The sequence below is a fragment of the Protobothrops mucrosquamatus genome, unplaced genomic scaffold (assembly GCF_001527695.2).
Source record: "Protobothrops mucrosquamatus isolate PMUCROS unplaced genomic scaffold, P.Mucros_1.0 scaffold167, whole genome shotgun sequence".
NCBI lineage: Eukaryota > Metazoa > Chordata > Lepidosauria > Squamata > Viperidae > Protobothrops > Protobothrops mucrosquamatus.
Window position 1 is genome coordinate 527,771 of NW_015386529.1, and position 19,722 is coordinate 547,492.

Consider the following 19,722-nt stretch of genomic DNA (forward strand, 5'->3'; position numbering starts at 1 on the left):
CAACCTGGACTGGTGGAATTCACACTTCGAGATCTTCACGTATAGGTGCGCGTCAAGGAGTTTCCGTAACACCTGTCGTACCAGATGGACGTGTGATTCCAGGGTGTCGGTGTATATCAGGATGTCGTCAAGGTACACCAGCACCCCGCGGTACAAATGCTCATGCAGTACCTGGTTGATCAGCTGCATGAAGACCACGGGGGCCCCTTGTAGCCCGAATGGCATCACGCGAAACTGGAAACTGCCGAGGGGACAGTTGAAGGCCGTCTTCCACTCGTCCCCCTTACGTATCCGCACCCTATAGTACGCCTCCCACAGGTCCAGCTTGGTAAACACCCGGCCCTTACCCAAGTGGGCCAACAGGTCCTTCATCAGGGGGAGGGGGTACAAGTGTTCCACACAAACGGCGTTAAGGCCTCGGAAGTCGACACAGAGACGAAAGGACCCGTCCTTCTTTTCTTTGAACAGAACCGGGGCAGCAACTCGGGAACGGGCTGGTTCGATGAATCCCCTCTCCAGGTTCTGGTCGATATACCGCTGCAATTCCTGCAATTCCTTGGGCGCCATGGCGTACATCCGGGGTTTCGGCAGTTTCGCCCCCGGTATCAGTTCGATTCCGCAGTCGGTTGCTCTATGGGGTGGTAGCTGGTTGCACTCCTGTTCGCTGAACACAGCTGCCAGGTCATTGTATACGGCCGGGAAGGAGTCCTCCTGTGCCCCCATCGACGAGGCGGTGGTCGCACCACCCGGGGGTTGGATTGCTGCCGACTGCTTTGTGATCCGTGTCCTGGCCGCCTGCCGCGGTGGTTGGGGCCCAACCCCAAGCTGGAGTTTCCAGAAACCCCCCTCCCACCACATGGTTGGGGCCCACTTGTCCAACCAGGCGAGGCCTAGAATCACTGCCTCTGTCATTGCTGGAGCAACAATAAAGCGAAGAACCTCCCAATGACCGCCCAACTCCATACGAACAGGTTCGGTAATGTGGGTGGCTGCCCCCCCCCCCAACAAGGACCCGTCCACCTGCTCAAACCGAACAGGACGGGGCAGCCGTTGTAGGCGGATGCCACCCTCCTTCGCAACTGTCCTGCTAATCAGGCACCGGGTGCACCCAGTGTCAATAAGGGCTTGGCAACCTCTTCGCACCCCTGTCCGTGGGTTGATAAGGGTGATGGGCAGCACAAAGGGGCTCACTGGGTCACTCACCATCGGGTCGTTGGCCACCTCGTCCTCACTGTCGTCGGGACCTCCCTGGTACCGTGCGACTGCCCGGGTGTCCTCCTCCACCGGCTCCTCATGCTGAGGCTTCGGGGTTGCCAACTGCTTCACCGCTCTCGATTTCTCGGTGCCTCTCTTCGGGGTCGGGGTGGCCCGCCCGGCCGTCGTTGGGCCTCTCGGAGTGGGGGCTGGGCACTCAGCCGCCCGGTGCCCCGGCTGGTTACACCGGAAACAGCGGAAGGCGGCTCCTCCAGGCATAGCTGGTGGTTTCGGCGGGCCGGCCGGCAGCGCGCCCTCTCGTTGCCTCCCCAACGGCCATTGGGGTCGGCTGGTGGTCCCACCCCCTTTCTGGCACTCCCTTAACCCTGTATCCAGTTCGATGGCCACCTTGCACCAGTCCCATAGCCAGTTGGGCACCCCCCGGTATACACAGGCCTGGCGTAACTCATGGTCCAGGCCCGCTCGAAAATGGTGAACTAGCAACCGGTCTGGCCACACTGAACTCAACCGGCCCGCCAGTCGCCGGAAGTCCCGGACATAGTCCACTGCAGGCCGGCCTCGCTGCTTCAGTGCCAGTAGCTCTGCTTCTGCCCGCTGGAGACGGGCAGTATCCTCGAATCTGGCATGCAGGGCCTCGAGGAACAGGCCGGCATTGCCCAACTCCGGGGCGTGGTCACTATAAAGATCCGCCGCCCAGGCCGCTGCCTCCCCCTGCAACCCCGCAGTGATAGCCACGACCATCGCCCACTGGGATGGATATAAGTGGCCGTATCGGTCCAAGTGGCTGATCACATGGCTCATATACATAGCCAGCTGGTCCGGGTTGCCGTCATACGTGATGGGGATAGGTGGTGGGCCCCAGATGGTTCCTGGCCCCCATGGCCCTGCAGGTTGAACCACGCCCGGAGCAGCAGCCGCAGGGACTGACAGGTTATGGGTCCCCAAGCCAGGGCCTTGAACCCCTGGTGTTCCTCTTGGGGTTGCCTCCCAGGCACCCCCGGGCCCAGACCCACCTTGCCATCCGGACTGGGGTTGCGGAGCCGACACCCCGGGCCCTCCTGCCGCCGATGTGCTTGCTGCGGGTGTCAGTCGCGGTCGCGGGCTGCTCAACCGGAACCGGGTCGAATCGGGACGTCCCAACGACCCGTCTACTCGTTGCCATGATGACGGCCCTTGGTAACCGGCTTCGCCAAATCGGTCCCGGAGTATATCCATCGTATGCTGACCCGGCGCCGTCGAGTAGCTCCATTCCGCCTCGTCATCCCCTGTGACCCGCCTTTCTCTCCACTCCATGAGAGGCGGCCTGGCACCCGGGGTACGGGGTTGCACAGCTTCCAGGTTGGTCAACGCGGGGCTTTGCCACCACTCCGCGGCACCCCCTGAAGCAGTGGTCTCCCGGACCTCCCCTGACGGCACTGCAGCCCTGGTCACCTTGGGCCTGACCACAGGCTGTGCGTCTGGGGCCTCTGTCATGGGCACAAGACCCGTGGCTCCAGCTGGAGCCTCTTCCTCCACCCCCTGTGGAGCGTCCTGTTTGCCCTCTGCCATCCCCCTCGAAGCAAGGAGCCGGCAAAGGAGCGATAGAATAAAGGAGAGTGCTGACTTACTGTCACACCGTCCGTTGACGACTGAGAATAACCCAAGACGCAGGTACGGTGTGCATTCAGTGGGTTTATTCGGTCTGAAACAAAGTCAGCACTGGGAGTGGCTTGCTCCCAGTGCTGTAAATAGAGGTGCCACGCCCCATCATCCCGCCCCCAGCCACAAGCCAGCATCCGCCCCGCCCTAAATAAAGTTCCCTTAGCCTGACCCCGCCCCTCCCCAGGGTCCGTCCTGCCCCACTGCCTCGCCTGGTCTTCCACCTCCGCAGCTTCCTGACCGCCAAAGTCCCGGGCCAGTTCCCCCGGATGTACAGGCTTTGCAGCTCCACCTCTGCGCGTCCTAGCCTGCTGGCGTGACTCCTCCCCCACCGCAGCCATCTCGGCCTGGCCCAGCCCGGTTCCGATGTTCCCGGCCCCTCCGGCGCCTCTGGTGGCGGCCTGGCCTCGCGCGGCGTTGCTCGCCTCCGCCCCGCCGTGCGGCGCTTCTGGCGGGCCCCCTACGGCCGTCCTCTCCGGTTCGGGATGCTCCGCCCCAGACGCGACGGCGGAGAGCAGGCAGGAGGGGGAAAGGGTCGCCGCTGATTCCCCGGCGGCGAGACGCGCTGGCCGAGGGGCTTCTGGGTAGGTGCGGGGCTGCAGCGGGCGGTCGCGGCGTTACGGCTGGGCGGTTGGCTTCCCTGGACGGTTCAGCGGCTACGGCTGACCTCCCCGGGCGGGCTCCCACACCCCGCTCGTGGATGGCACGCCCAGCGGGGCGTGACACCTGGCTCGTAGAAACCCCAAATTATTATCTTAACAGCATAATTTGTAGTTTTTATTTATTTATTTATTTTATTTATTTTATTACATTTATATCCCGCCCTTCTCCTTACGGACTCAGGGCGGCTAACAATCGGATAAAAATACAAGAATTACAATACAAGTTTAAAATTAATTAAAAGGGAAATATTTAAATCTAATCCAATTAAAACATAATTAAAACCCCCTCTAAAATCCCCTAGGCCAGTCCCGCAAGCTGGAACAACCATGNACTGCGTACGGTCGGTGAGGAAGGAGGAGAACCACCGCATCACGGTGCCACCCACTCCCAACCCACCCAGCCGCCGCAGCATGATGCTGTGGTCCACAGTATCAAAAGCCGCTGAGAGGTCCAAAAGAACTAGGACAGAGGAATAACCCCTGTCCCGGGCCCTCCAGAGATCATTCACCAACGTGACCAATGCCGTTTCTGTGCTGTATCCCGGCCTGAAGCCCGACTGGAGAGGGTCTAGATAGACTGTTTCCTCCAGTGCTTTGGCAGTGCTTTGGCAGGATTCAAATGGGAGCACTTAGGAATGACCCAAGATGGCTTATGGACAGCTGTGGACCCATGTGGGAAGGGGAGTCTCAAAGATTCTAATTCCCTTTGAAATTGATTGGAAAGTCATTGGGCGTATCCATCTTTCTGTCAGAAGTTTGATTTTCTTAAGCACACATGGGCTATTAATTTTCACTTTGCTTTGTTCTTTGCTTTTAAAAGTTGATTAGTGGTTGAATGCTGATTTATTTCAATTCCTTACTGGACTCTAGATGTTTTTTCTTCTTTTGCTTTCACTTTGATTTATGTTGTTTTCAACAACCTTAGTTCTTGCCGCAAGGAAAAAGGTGTGGGTTGATTTTGTTTTTTGGGGTGATGGTAAAGTCCTTTCATTTGACTTATATTAATACTGGGTTATTAGCACTGGATTTCTGTATTTTTTTGAATTTACAAAATATTTGGAGTTTTTTTTATTTTTCTTTTAACCTTGGATTGAAATATCCAGAAAATGCCTTTCCTATTTCCTTCTGCTTCAGTGTTTTTTTTTATTCTCTGATCAAATTACACAGAACAATAATGGATCAGATGACAGGCAACATTCAGTTTTTAGTTGAAAGTTTATTAAAAAAAAGTTTGATGCAGTGATAATGTTTGTGATAATACAGAGACATTTAGTTTTGCACAAATTAGATACACAAAAGGACTTTGATTTGAACCAAAGAGATATTCTTACAGCCATGGAAATGGGTTGATTCCATACATCTCTTTGAAGCTTAAGTCTGCATTTCCTTACAATACTAGCAGCCTAACTGAACAGGGAAGTGGCAAATTCTTTTCCCCCATGACGACTGAGGGAGATTGAATAATAGTTTTATTACACCTAACTGGAAATCATTTCTATCTGGACTTTGGTGACTTGTTGGGGAGACTAAATCTATTTTATTTAATTAGACAATTGATAAGAGATTAAGAAGCAAACATGGATATTTGATCCAGGATGAACTACTTTTAATTTTTGGGATCACTTCGGGTAGGTAAGATACCATGGTAAATTTTCTATGAGTGGTTTACAGTTTGTTAACAGAATTTTAAAACCTTAATCTCATCTTTTTATTATTATCTTTCTTACTGTTAGTTATTTTGTCATTAATATTGTTATGTCCTGGGCTGTGATTGACACAGCACATGCAGGAAGCTGCAGAGAGACCCGGGCAGACCACGTGGCTGCCCGGGCCAGACAGGCTGTCTCCAACCTATTGCGCATGGGCAAGGCAGGAAAGATACGTTGCATTGATTGGTTGATGCTACTCATTGTCTGCTCTCGGGGGGGGGAGGAGGACCACGATGACGATCGTGGATCTCAGTCTTCTTGCAGAAGCGGGGGTTTGCACCCTGCACATAGGAGTTGTGCCAACGATGCAGCTCCTGACTCTGGCACTGGGTCCATGGAAAATTGCACACAACCGGCTGTTCAGGCCACTCCATCTGCTGGCCTTGTGTCTACGGGACATTGCTCCCAACAGGGTTCTGTCATGGACCTGGGGAATTCCACCCCACCAAGGAACTTTGGTCTGGGTTTACAGGACCAGGCCAGTCAGCATGATGTGGGTTCGCCTGTACATAGTGGGTATCCAAGTCCCGATCTGCCAAGCTTGGCAGGCGAGCTTGTAGACCGAGCACTTGCAACCCGCTCCAAGAAGATCAGAGCGGGCCAGAGGCCCACCAAAGTATTTGCAGGACTATGTGAAATTCTTGCTAGTAAGTGGGCAGGCTTAAGTGTACTTAGAAATAAGAACACGCTCAAAAGAACTGAAAAGGTATTAGATTTGTAGTAATGTAAAATAGTAAGTTCTATGTGTTTTGGAGCTAAGAGGGGAGGGGTGTTATGTCCTGGGCTGTGATTGACAGAGCAGGTGCAGGAAGCTGCAGTGGTCTGCCCAGGCCAGACAGGTTGTCTCCAGCCTATTGCGCATGCGCAAGGCGGGAAAGATACATTGCATTGATTGGTTGATGCTACTCCCTGCAAGGGAGTATAAAAGGGATCCACGCCATTTTGTGTTGTTCTGTTGGAGATTAAGTAAAGAAGCAACTGTTGTGACTCCTGCCTCGTCTCAATGCCTTACCAACACACAGAACAGAACAAATATAGTATATAGACACAGACCAATAATTTGCAAATAGATTTACTAGTTTTTTTAAAAATGGGGGGGGCTGTTTTGCAAGAGGTGGGAATTAATACTGTAGTAATGTATTAATCAGTATTCAATTGGGGGGATAATATATGTATATACGTTGGAGTTTTTTGCGCCTTTTTAATGTCTTAAATGTTTTGTGGGTTTTTGGTTTCTTTTGTTTTTTTCTGGATTTTTTGTAGTTTTGTATTTTAACATACTTTTGAATAAAGTAAAAATTTTGAAACAAAATAAAAGATTATAAATGTTTTTCCATATATGTTGGGAACATTTCAAATCTCAGCATGTCTGAAAAAATGTTCACAATAGAATGTATCAAATTTTGAAAGCTGTAATTTCATTGTAATCTCAATTAAATTTCACTATATATTTCTTCCAAATATACTAAATTGGCAGTATATACTAATAATGACAAAAATTCTCTATAGTTCTTATTAGAAACGTTATTTGATCCTGCCTTTAGAAGAATGACTAACCAAACTGTGGGAATATGCCCTGTACCCAAAATAACTTCATAAAAAGTGAATTTGGAACCAATCAACCAATCAACTGTTGACCTGATTTCAATTTTATATACAGATTTGTGCCACTTCTAAAATCTGAGTTTTCTGAAGCATAGTATTTATGCTTTACTTGATATTCTACTTTCAATATTATTATATTGTAATTTTTGCATTATACTATGTGAATCAAAGTTAAAACTCCATTCAGGTTTTGTTTAGAAAACAGATGCAATATATTTTATAATATCCTAATTTTCTAATATAGTGTAATATAGTAGTTTATGTTCCTTTATGATCCTCTAGATTTGTTATACATCTAGTTATATTTCATTCCATGTATTTTATTTTTTTAGCTTTTTGTACATTCAAATAATTAAATATTTTATTTATTATTTGATTGAATTTTAATTTGAATAATTTTTAAAAGCTGTTTCAGACAAGTGCAAACACCTTTGGAATTACTTTGAAATGCTACGTATTTCTAGTAATTTGAATTAAAAATTCAGATATCTCTTTCAGTAATGATTCTTTCCATGTAATGGTGTAGGTTCTATACGGCTGGTTTATCTGTGAAGAAGGACAAGCATACACCAGAGTATGGTCTGTGCATCATTTTTGGAAATGCAACATCTCTAAATATTATAGCAAACAGTAAAAGAACAGTTTACACCTTAAATTTTCTTTTATTATGCATGCATTCTATATTATATGATGAAAAACACTTTTTATTTGTATATGATAAAAATACTTTTTATTTGGTCCTCATTTAATTATTTTCACAAAAACATTAGACACTTCCTCAAATATTTTTTGCTAATTGGAAAGGAGCATGGGATTTCTGTGTTCTGGCATTTCAGCAGTGTTGGAGAGTGCTACTTGAGGGCTGAGGAGCTTAAAAATTAAAAATTGCAGCTTAAAAATTAAAAATTGCAGCATAACAAAGTGTTGAAGGACTAAGTGGAGAATAGCAGTTGGAGGAAGAGATGCTGTGGCTCCATTTCCTCACAGTAGGAAACTCCTGTTGCCAGTCCTAAGCTTCATGTCCTGTGGCATTGCTAGTTTTGAAGCACTCTCTTCCTAGCCCAGGCTAAAAGATGGGAGAGAAATCGAGAGGTTTTATCACTTTAGCACTAAATTTACCAATGTGCAAAGTGCCAAGGTTATTGGGTGCTTACAGCTGGACAGTGGCTTTCAGTTTTCATAGCATCTCCAAGCCAAGATATGAAGATCATCACTGAGTTAGGAAGTAAAATGCTGGCAGTGTTAGGCTAGCCTAAGTGAACTGCAGAAATGAGGACCACCATTAAATTACTGCAAAGAAATATAGAGTTACTCCATAACTTTTTGCTGTCATCTAGTGACCATCCATACCTTGGCATCCCAGATTTGGGACTCTAAACAGTGTGGAAGTGCTTTATTTTCAGTAACCAAGAATTCCTAAGGACTGGAGGATATCATTAAAGAAGGAACTGGCTTGGGAAGGAAGAAATAATCCAAATAGTCTGTATTCACAATTTGAATAACAAAATGTAGAGATAAATGTATTAACATCTTATGTTCGCACTCATACTTTGTGATATCAGTCTATATGTGTTTGACCAAGAGATATGTTAAGAAAAGCATAGCACTTAAAATAAAATTTTCTTTGATTTTCAGATGCGGTCAGTGAGTAGAGTATTTAAATTCATTGATCTGCCAACAGAAGAATCTAAACCTTTACCGGTATCAACAAATAAGGCCCTTTCTCATGCTGTCATAATTGAGAATATGCATGTAAAGGAAGAAAACATCTGGCCATCTGGTGGGCAAATGACAGTGGAGAATCTTACTGCTAAATATATAGATGGAGGATTGGCAGTGTTAGAAAACATTTCCTTTTCAATAAAGTCGGGACAAAGGGTAAGAATATTTTCACTTAAACCCTATCCAACCCAAAAACCATGAAACAGAAGATCCAACAAAATAAATAAATAAATGTTAATTTCTGAATTAGTTAATGTCATCAAATTTATGAATGCTAGTTTCTTCAATATTTCATGTTTATCAATATTTCAGGTGGGCCTTCTAGGAAGAACTGGCTCAGGGAAAAGTACTTTGCTCTTTGCTTTTTTAAGACTCTTGAATACAGAAGGAGATATCCAAATTGATGGTGTCTCCTGGAACACAGTCCCTGTACAGCAGTGGAGAAAAGCATTTGGAGTAATACCCCAGGTAAATCTGTATCAGTTTGTGGGGAAAAAAATCTTCCATTCAATTCTTTCCAATTCTTGGAGACTGCCTGACCAAATCTCTACAGTTTTCTTTTAAAGTTTTTCACAAGTAGTTTGCCATTGCCCCCTTCCTAGGGCTGAGACAAAGTGACCAGACCATTTCATTCACATAAAACCTTCAGATGCATTTCAATATTAAGGTTTTTCATTAAGAGATATACAAGGGAGAGAATATAAGTTGCTTAGATACAGTTGTGAATTTGCAGTGCCTTTTTTATTTTTTTTATTTTTGTTTGCTCATACATGTTTGAGTTTTAGCTAAATCACAGTTCACTATAACATCAGAGTGGACAGATAAGATAAGATAAGATAAGATAAGATAAGATAACCTTTATTGTCATTTTTTTTTACTGTGGGCACAATGGCACACATCAAAAATGAAATTTATTTGCCCACTCTCAAAGTGAAACACATACAGTACATGACACACACAGTCTAATTGCACATATTTTGTTGAAATGCAGTTCAAATTAAATCTATTTGTAAGGCAAATATGTATGCAAATTATAATTTTCCCAATATAGAAATCATGTCATAGTAGAAAATTAGTGGACAAACTGAAGTATATGATTGGAGAAGGAAGCACACCAGAATGCCTCTCTTTCACGGAGATATAGTTTGCATGTTTCCTCTGAATCAAATGAAAATTCCGAATGACACTGTAGCAAAAAGGCAAAGATGCATCGTACAGATTGAATATTACAACCAAAATTACATCCAACATCTCTCTCTCCATCTCTGGGCTGAAGGATCTTCTAATCCTCAGCAATTCTCCTCCCCTCCAGTTTGACATTAATTAATAGGATATAATGTAACTCTGCACAGTGAAAACCATGTATATTCTAGTCCAATTTTTTAGTTTCTCTTTCAGCTATGAGATTTCTGGTGATCCCCTTAAAAATAATCACCTACTATGACCCTGATTAGCTTTTGGAGATTAGTTATAATTAGCTCACAATATTAACAGTTAAACCTAGAAGTGAAAGAAAATGCTCAAGTACAGGAGTCACTTTGTTGTAATTTTAGATGTTATTGTACTTAGTATAATTTTAGTATCTACATTACAATTTAATGTAGCTGCATCCTGGACCTCACTTAAAGCTGTTAGGTTGTTTTATAAATATATTTTAACTTTGTCTTAAACTTTATTTTATTTATCACCCACTAAAATAGATTAAACACCACACATACACACATTTTTACCAAGCACTTTGCTTGAAGTGGCCTATGACCACAATAAGCTGATTTGTATTGAGTACAGGAATTAATTAGAAGGAGGGGATAGACGATAAAATCAAATTCCATACAATATTTTTGAGCACGCATGCATAACAGGCTTTAAAGGACACCAAGTTGAATTATGAAGCAATAAGCAAGAAGGCTCTAGGATCCTCAGGATTCTATATTTGAGGGAACAAGATTAATGTTAAAAATATAAACTTTTGCATTTCTATTTGTTGGAAGTTATCTTGTTAGTTTCTCCCTATTAGTCAAGCTTATAGGGATCCTCCTGAATCATGATATTGGCATCTAAGCTGTTTGGTATTCCCCCCATCTTTGTGTCATCTTCCTATTTGATAATATTTTCTAATCCAAATCATTTGTCAAATATGTTGAACAATAAATGACCTATCATCTTATAATATGTCATTCAATATTTCCCTCCATCTTGACATAGAACAACTCTTATTCAGTTGGGATGATTCAGCCAGCTTGGTATCCATCTAGTGCAATCCAATCCACATTTTGTCTTATCTTTTTTGTTAGAATCTCATGAGACACTTTGCTGAATTCAGAGTATACTGTGTCCATCATGTTCCTGTGTCCAAGTAAATCAATCACCTTATCAAAAAAGGAAATTGGTTTGGTTTGGCATGATTTATTCTTGATAAGGTCATTCCTACTTAATGTACTGTTCAAAATTTTTGTCTAGCATCAGTATCAAGCTGATTGAAGTGGTCTGTAATTAACAGGATTCTCCCCCCTTCCTGTTGTTGATGATTTCTCAATGATCATAGAAAGAGCTTCCAAGAGACCTCCACAACACATTAAATATTCTTTGACGAAATTGATTTGGTACTGATGACTTAAATCTGATCATGGTAGCCAGAAGCTCCCCAATACTGGCTTATTCTGATAATGGCAACGAACTTAGTTGTTCACATGAACGTAGAGCATCTGCCAAGTAAATGAAATCATTGGTCAAAGGTTCACTGTTTTAGAATGAACTGAGTGTGTGGATTATCACCTAAACTGCAGAACAACACAAGAAAGGGACATTCTTTAATTTCAGGAGTTAAACTTCCTTTTATTCTAAACTTTCATTAGTGTGTGTTCTCGTTCTCTCTCTCTCTCTCTCTCTCTCTCTCTCTCTCTCTCTCTCTCTCTCTCTCTCATTTATTTTCTGATTCTTGATTGGATTTTGGATTAGGAAGTGGTTGATTTTTCATCAGTTGGTTCATTCCTACATCTAATGAAATTAACTGTTGAATTGATTTTAATGGATCTCTCGGGGCTCATTGAAGAAAAGGGCTGTACATAATAGGATTTTTTTCTATAATAGCACGCATGTGGTCAAACTTCCATTGGCTTCACCAAGCATTATCAATGGGCCAGGAATAATAGGAGGTATAATCCAATAACAGTGTAGTTCATAACTTCTATTTTTTTTTACTCCAGATAGAATTGGAATTGGAATCATTTGTATCTAATTATTTTAAATTTCCTATACAACATTCTATTCTGTTTTATTCCATTCTGTTCTGTTGCATCTGTTGCCAGTTAGACATTACCATTCAGTTTCAACAGATATGCAGCTTTAGTTTAGTGATTATTTTCTGATTCTGCCTGACCTTTAGTTTCCTTAACTAGTGAATCTTTCCCAATTCTACATGTTGTTAAGTAATTAAAGTTACTAAATGACAGGTAGAATTTATGTTTGTTAGGATGTATTTCTTAATAACATACCCTGTTCCGTGTAAATTGTTATTTTCTTATTGCTTACTCAATATATTTAAAAAGGAAGATATATTCCTAATGTTTATTAAATGCTTGAATTGGCCTTTATCCTTTCTTGTGTGAATAATTAGTAATGTTTTTTTCATGTCTTGAAAGAATAAAAACAGTTATTCCACTTCTGGGGTGAAAAAGGTATTTTCACAAGTACTCATTGTGAATACAGATAGTCTTCAGCTTATGATCACAATGGAACCTGGAATTTTGTTTGTAAGTCACTGTGGTTACAAGTTGAGGTACATGTGACTGAATTCAGTTTTATGACTATTTTTATGATGGCCCTAAAGTAAGTCACTATAGTTTTTAAGCAAGTCATATGATTGTTAAACAAACTACATGGACATTAAGCAAATCCAGCACATCCAATGTGTCATTTTCCACTGGAAAATGGCAAATTGGTTATCAAACTTCCAAATGTGGTCCCATGACCATAGGGTGGAGGCCAGACAGTTGTAACTTTGAGGACAGTAGGTAGCTTTTTAAAAGTTTGTTGTAACTTTGAGCAGTTGTTAAATGACTGCTCATAAGTTGAAGACTACCTGTACATGCCTAGTCAAATAAAGATTTAGTTTCTAGGAAATCCAAAGAATTTAAAATGATCCTGATTAACCTATTGTAACAATAAAGGGCAAGGACATAAACAAAATAAAAAATATTTCACAATGTTTTTATTTTAATTTAATATTATTAATATTAATATTATTCTTTATGTTTCTATATTTTTCTTTTCTCTCCTACAAAAATTTACAAAGCCTAATCAAAATGTTAGACTGCCCACAGACTTTGACAACTGTGATGATAGATAGATAGATAGATAGATAGATAGATAGATAGATAGATAGATAGATAGATAGATAGATAGATAGATAGATAGATAGATATGATAGCAAGATAGCAAAATAGGGATGATGATGATAGACAGATCACTGGAGCTGGATTCAATTATGTTATGAATTAAATAAGTGGGGAAACTCTGGTTTTTCATATGTGTGCTCCAGTTTGTATCAAATCAGCAACTATAGGAGTCCAGGGGAGGGGGGAAATGATGTCATACATATTATGATATCATTGCACAAATGATATCATTGTGTCATGAGATTTTGATCTGTCATGGCTTCTAAGATGGGTCCACAACCCCCAGGCTGTGGCCCACTACCGGGCCATGAGCTTTTGGAACCAGGCCATGGAAACAACAGGCAAGTGTGAGGACATCCATGCGCACTCCATTTGCATAAGCAGCGGGTGTGCATGTCCATCACTCATGCAAACGGAGCTGCGCACATGAATGCTTGCCTATCACTCATGTGGAGCCATCCCCCCCCACTGGTCCGCTAAGCAAGAAAGGTTGGGGAATTTTGTTCTAAGAGAAGCTTATGCCAGCAAGAATGACTGATCTGAATTGTTTACCTGCAGCCATAAAGATTTGCCATCTGGCATAAAACAGTACAAAGTATTGTGATTCAAATATTAGATAATTAGTGGATAGTGGATAATTAGTTTGAAGACTTACATGGTGACATTATTTAGTTTTAAAACTTGTTAATTATAATTAATTAATTATGCTAGACTTATATATTTTCCCTGAAGATTGAAATGCAATTATGCTTGGTAAAACATAAGGTAAGGGAGGTAAAAATATGGCATTTTAATTCTTATACATTTTATGTAATTCAAAGCCTTGGGTTAGACCAATTGATCAAATGGCCCTTATTTCCAATTTGCTTATATGAAGTGTTAAAGAACTTTGCAGAACAAAAACCAGTAATACTTTATTTTAAATTCTGAAATTGTAAAAAGCATAGCATAGGCATGTCTCTCTTTAACTTGCTACTCCCACTTCCCTAAAACATACCAATACAGATTTTTATATATTTCTACCTTACTACTGGATTTTCTCCCAGGATCTGAATTAATATAGGTCTGTGGGCATGTCTATTTTTTTCTTTGCTGGTGAAAAGACTTGGTTTTGTTCCCTTTGGTTGATGCTATTTATTGGGTTTTATAGTTTACTTTATACCTCTTGTATATGTCTTTTGGAGTTGGACAGACTAGAAATTTATTAATAAATAAATTTAAATCAAATAGGCAATGCAAATAAAGGAGAGGAAATCATATCAACAATAATAGAGGGCACATCTTGCTGAGATTTTAGTGGTCAAGATGTGGAACTATTATCAGCAATCAAGGACAGGGCTAGATATAATGATTTACAGCATACATCAGATACAAGCACGTAACCAACATCTTGAAAAGAGCAAACAGGAAGAATTTTAAACAATATATGCTTATGTTGAGATAATGGTCAATCTTACTTGAGCTCCATCTGAGAAGCTTAATGTTTGCCAAGATTGGAGAAAGATGCAGTACTCAGCAGTACTGCTGAGATACATTGGAACAGCAATGAAAACGTAAATAAGTAAATTCAAAGGAAAGAGAACAAGGAAGAAATAAATTATGGAAATAGACTTGGCCTTTTCTAAAACCCAAGATAGCCGTGAGTAAAACAAAGGAAATGAAAAAGGGGTTTTCTTCTTAGAACTGCTGTACCAAGAATAAAATGTTACAAAATACAACTTAATATAAATGTAAAAAATGTGAAATTTTCAAAACAGAAACTACAAATAGATTTTAACAGATTAAGAAACTAAATGGAAAAATTATCTTCTAAATTCAAAATAGCAATGGAATATTTTATAAGGTCTCTATTTGCAAACTGAGCAGTGCAATTAGAACATTCATCTGTATTAGAAAAGCAAAATGCATCACTTCATTCATATTAGATAACTATTGGTAAGAGATATTGTAGGTATTATGAAGCTATTGCTTCCTTTTCTAAAAAAAACTGGTTCGTTTAGTTAAATTTCTTGGTCATCATAGGATTCTAAACTATTTAATTGATCTTCACAAACCCAGCCAAATGTAAACTATGCCAGACATAGTTTCTCTATTGTATTAGTACAACCACACCCTCTAATCTTGAGAAACTAATCCTACAGAGAATACAGCTAGTTCCATTAAGTTAAAGAAACCTGCAGAAGCATAAGAAAACAAAGATCTTAATGGACAAGCCCTACCTCAGGCAAGTTATTTTTCTCTAACTAGGAGTAGATTTTCAAATAATTTTGCACACAAACTTAATAAAGAAGAACATGTGCTCTTTTATTTCAAGAATTTGTCTTTCGTCATCAATGCTGCAGTTCTGTAGTTCTTAGCATCTATTCTCAGGAACCATAGGATAATTTGAATTTTCTACAGAGATCAAAGAAAGGCTTTCCTACCATTTTCTCATCAAGCGTTTGTTTCTTGATGTTGGATAGGTATATGATAGTTGAGGAGGTCTGTGGGCCTTCAACCATTCCGTTTATCTTTAGGGGAATTTAGAAAGCTGATTTGGAGTATTAATCTAGGGCTGCAATTCTATGCATCTATACTTAAAAAATAAAGTTCATTAAATTAAACCAACAGATTGATTTGCAAGTGTGCTATTGCAAATGAGTGCTTTGAATATGTACATGCTTGATTAAAGATCATCGTCAAATGGCAAATTTGATGTGACAAATACAAACATGCCTCCCTTCTCAATAAAAACTACAATTTTATTTATGTATTGTTTATGTTTAGTATATAATTATTTACATGGTGTTTTTCATTCCACCCAGTGCCTAAGTATACAACTAAATGCAGTAAAATTTCTTAGTAAAGAAAAGAACAGGAATGGCAAAAGGCAAAAACTTAGCAAAATAAAATGATCATAGCAGCTCATCTGAAGTTTGAGAGGATGGAGACCTGTTGAGCACCTTTTGGGGGATGTAATGCCACAATTGAGGTGCCACCATATAGAAGGCTCTAGCTCTGTGCTGAGATTAGTAGGTTAGTGCCCCAAAGGCTGAGCGGAGTTGGGGTGGTGATCTTATTGGAAGTTATAGTTGCCAATAATTATTTGTCTCAGGCATAGGAAAAGCCATTAAATTTATGAAAACCTAATTCATATTAAGCACAACAGTAATTTATTCATTCATGTATTCTAGCTAGATATTTTTGCGTTGGAGGAAATAATCAGCTCATAGGGTTTTTTCAAGACAGTTTCCATGCCAAATGCAGGAAAAGCAATTTTAAAAACCATATTCTTTGAAGGAAACATCTGCCAAGCACTTCTGACGACATTAAATTATCACAATTGCTCTTGAAAGAGTTGTGAAAGAACAGATTAAATGTATTTCCCATCAATTTAATATAATAATAAAATATTAAGAAATTAAGTATAAATATGCATAGTGTGATCCCCATCCTAAATGCTGGAATTAGGCAAGACAATGAAGAAGCAAAGGTTTCAGCTTTCATTATAGCCAAGGGACCTCTTAGTCCAGGGGTCTTCAAACTCAGCCCTTTTATGACTCATGGACTTCAACTCCCAGAATTCCTCAGCCATGAGTCATAAAAGGGCCAAGTTGGAAGACTTAGTAGGGAAGATCAAAGTTAAGAAATCAAAGTAAAACCTTACCATACCACAAAATGACCCAATAGTCAGTGCCAACTAGATTCTTATTATTTACTGTTTACAATAATTAGGGAAGTAATTTATTACCTAAAACCAATAAAACTGAACAAGTAATGTCTTCTTCAAGTTGAAATTTTTGTGACTTCATGAGCGTGCCTATGCAGCTGTCCTGGCTATAGTGGCTTGCTGGTGTTATCTTCTGTGCCTACTTTTTCTCCTCAATCTATCTCCTTTCCTGAAGGTACTGTACTTATGAATCTTGATTCTGATTAGCCGTCATGTTTAGAGAAATCAGCCAATTATGGTATGTTATGTTATACTATACTATTATATCCTATATATTTCTATATAGTATAGAAGTATAATATTGATACAAAATTACAACTATAGAGGACTGAAACATCTTCATTTATTTTGAGAAGAGAAAATAGAAAACCACCAGTGAACTTGGTGGCACTTATTAGATATGTTTAATAATGTTTATCTATAGTATTTATCCAAGGAAACAAATCCCTTCTTAGAAAATTGTCACTGTTTGGGAAAAAGAAAAACTATTAACAAATTCAAGTATCTGATTTGTTAATTCAGAAAAAATTAAAAATTATTTCTTATTTCTAGCTTGTGACATTATTTTCAGCAATATTTTTTGTTTCATTTTTTTCCTGCTTCCACAGAAAGTGTTCATATTCTCTGCATCTTTTAGAAAAAACTTGGATCCTTATGGACAATGGAGTGATGAAGAACTATGGAATGTTACTGAAGAGGTAAGAAAATGTCCATCTTTGTTCTTTAAGTCTTAATGTACACATGAGTGAGCATCCATTTTAGAAACATGGAACATAATTTTTATATAAATAAGCAAACATATAAATAGGAAAAGATACTTGCCCCAAGAACTTTGTCACCAATATCTGATATTTTATAAAATAAATTTCTCCTTGTTCCTTAGAATATGCAGTCCTTTAATAAAAAAACTACACATATAATTAGGAAAATCACTAAATATTTTATTGGTTTGCTTGAAAGTTTACAATATTAGAATCTCCATTGCCTTGGGTTTATTTACTCTCGCTTGTTTTACTTTTGCCTTTCTTTATATTCTACATTTGTTTGTTTATTGGGTTTGAAGCTAGATTTGGAAATGTGGCAAAGAGCTGGGTCAATGTGCAATGCTCTGATCATGAAGATACATTCAGGAATGAGTAAAATGAGAAAGTCAAAACTAGAATTCTGAATCTACTATCATCATAAGTTATACTCCTGTGCAATTAAAAACTGGAAATCCTGTTCACTGGAAGCTGAAAAGTAGATAATTTTAAAAGGTTTAAACACTCCTAGTTATCATATTACATTTTGGTAACTTACAGCTTCTATGACTAGTGTATAATCTAAGAAATAAAACAATATTAAAAATGACATTTTTCTTGAATTTTTAAAATATATTTTGATAATGTTTATTTTATAGGTTTTATATCATTCTCCAGCTGAATTCACCTGGAATTGTACATTTGAATATTCTACATATAATAAGCTATGAAACATTATACAAAAGAGAGCTAGCATGCTAACATTTTGAAAACACTTAAAAGTCTTTGGTAAATAAGAACACACAAAAAATATATACAGATTAATTTAGGCATTTTTTAATTAAGGCATATCTTTACCACTTAATGTGCCAGGATGAGGGCAGTTCACAAATTAGCCCACAGATAGATGTAGATAGGTGATCCTTGGAATATAAAACTTCAAAACTTTAAAACCACCATTTAGGCTGGAAATAGAGTGGAAGTCATCAGATACCATAGCACAAACTTAGTTGGAAATGTGAACTAATTATCATTTTCTAATCATCTTCAAAACAGTGGAACAGGTGCAGTGGTGTTGAAAGAGTTTCCAGGCCTAATACTGTATTTGCCACAAAACAGATTACTCATGTGAAAACAAATTTCCTTCTATGATGAGTTCTGCCCAACACTAGCTGGCAGGAAAACCAATTATTGTATTGAGCAAGAACAGAGCAGTTCTGTCTGTAGGATTTTTACCAACTTTAAGCCTCAGATTCCTTTCCTCTTATTACTCATTTTACCATAAGTCAAGCTGATAACATTATTTTTTGTTTCTTTAGAAAAGGGATCTGAATCAAACAGCATTTTTATTTAATATTTGTCTTCCCTTCCAAATGGGAGGGGTATTCCCATTTGTCCATTGTTTTCTTATTTCAGTCTTGTGCTAAATCAGTAAGGTCCAAAGAGTTACAGCACTTGCAGTATGTTTGCTAGCTGCCAATTCAAATGGATCACCAACACAGCTCGTCTATGTTCATCTCTTTAGCGAGACAATAATAGAATGGCCACAGATGGGAATGTGCATGTATGTGTGGTCTGTTATTGAATCAACTTGAAATGGCCAATAAATATTGCTGTCATTTATTGACCTGCAACTACTTCACTTCCAATGTAATAGATGGTAAACAACAATAGATTTTGCATTATTAGGCACTGTGGTGGTATAGTGGTTAGAATTCAGTATTGCAGGCTAACTCTGTCCACAACTAGGAGTTTGATCCTGACTGGCTCAAAGTTGACTCAGCCTTCCATTCTTCCAAGGTCAATAAAATGGGGACCCAGATTGTTTGGGGGGCAATTTGCTGACATTATAAACCATTCAGAGAGTGCTGTAAAGCACTTTGGAGTGGTATATATCTAAGTGCTATTGCTAATGCTACTTCTATTATTTCAGAAGAGCTAAGGACAACTTAAGTATGTCTCAGCCAGTGTTAAGAGGTGAAACAAAAGCATCTAAAGAAAAAAACCCAAGATTGTTGGGGCATATTTGTAGGATAATGAAGTAGTTAAGATATTGCATTTGGATCAGATACTGATTCAATTCTTATTTACTTAGTCAGTTTACTGAATGACCTTGAAGTAGTCATTCTGTCTTAACTCTGTCTATCTTACAGGGTTGTGGTAAGAATGAAATTTAGGGATTCCTTTCATGTGTCTCAGAAGGATTAGGGTTAGGAGGACCTTGACTGAGGTTGGAAACTAAGAAGAACCAGGCTTAATTAGTGCTTCAGGGCACAACAGGGCTATAGACTGGGAATTAAAGAGAAAATTCCCACAAGAAGGAAA

General features: G+C 40.0%; 1 protein-coding gene across 1 annotated transcript in view; it reads left to right on the forward strand.

Moving 5' to 3' along the window:
• Positions 1-19,722, forward strand: part of CFTR (CF transmembrane conductance regulator) — a 103,692-nt gene that overhangs the window by 66,597 nt on the left and 17,373 nt on the right. The window contains exons 23-25 of the mRNA XM_015813550.1: positions 8,465-8,707; positions 8,864-9,019; positions 17,266-17,355. Of these exons, the coding sequence (XP_015669036.1) occupies positions 8,465-8,707; positions 8,864-9,019; positions 17,266-17,355 (489 nt within the window). The remainder of the gene's footprint in view (positions 1-8,464; positions 8,708-8,863; positions 9,020-17,265; positions 17,356-19,722) is intronic.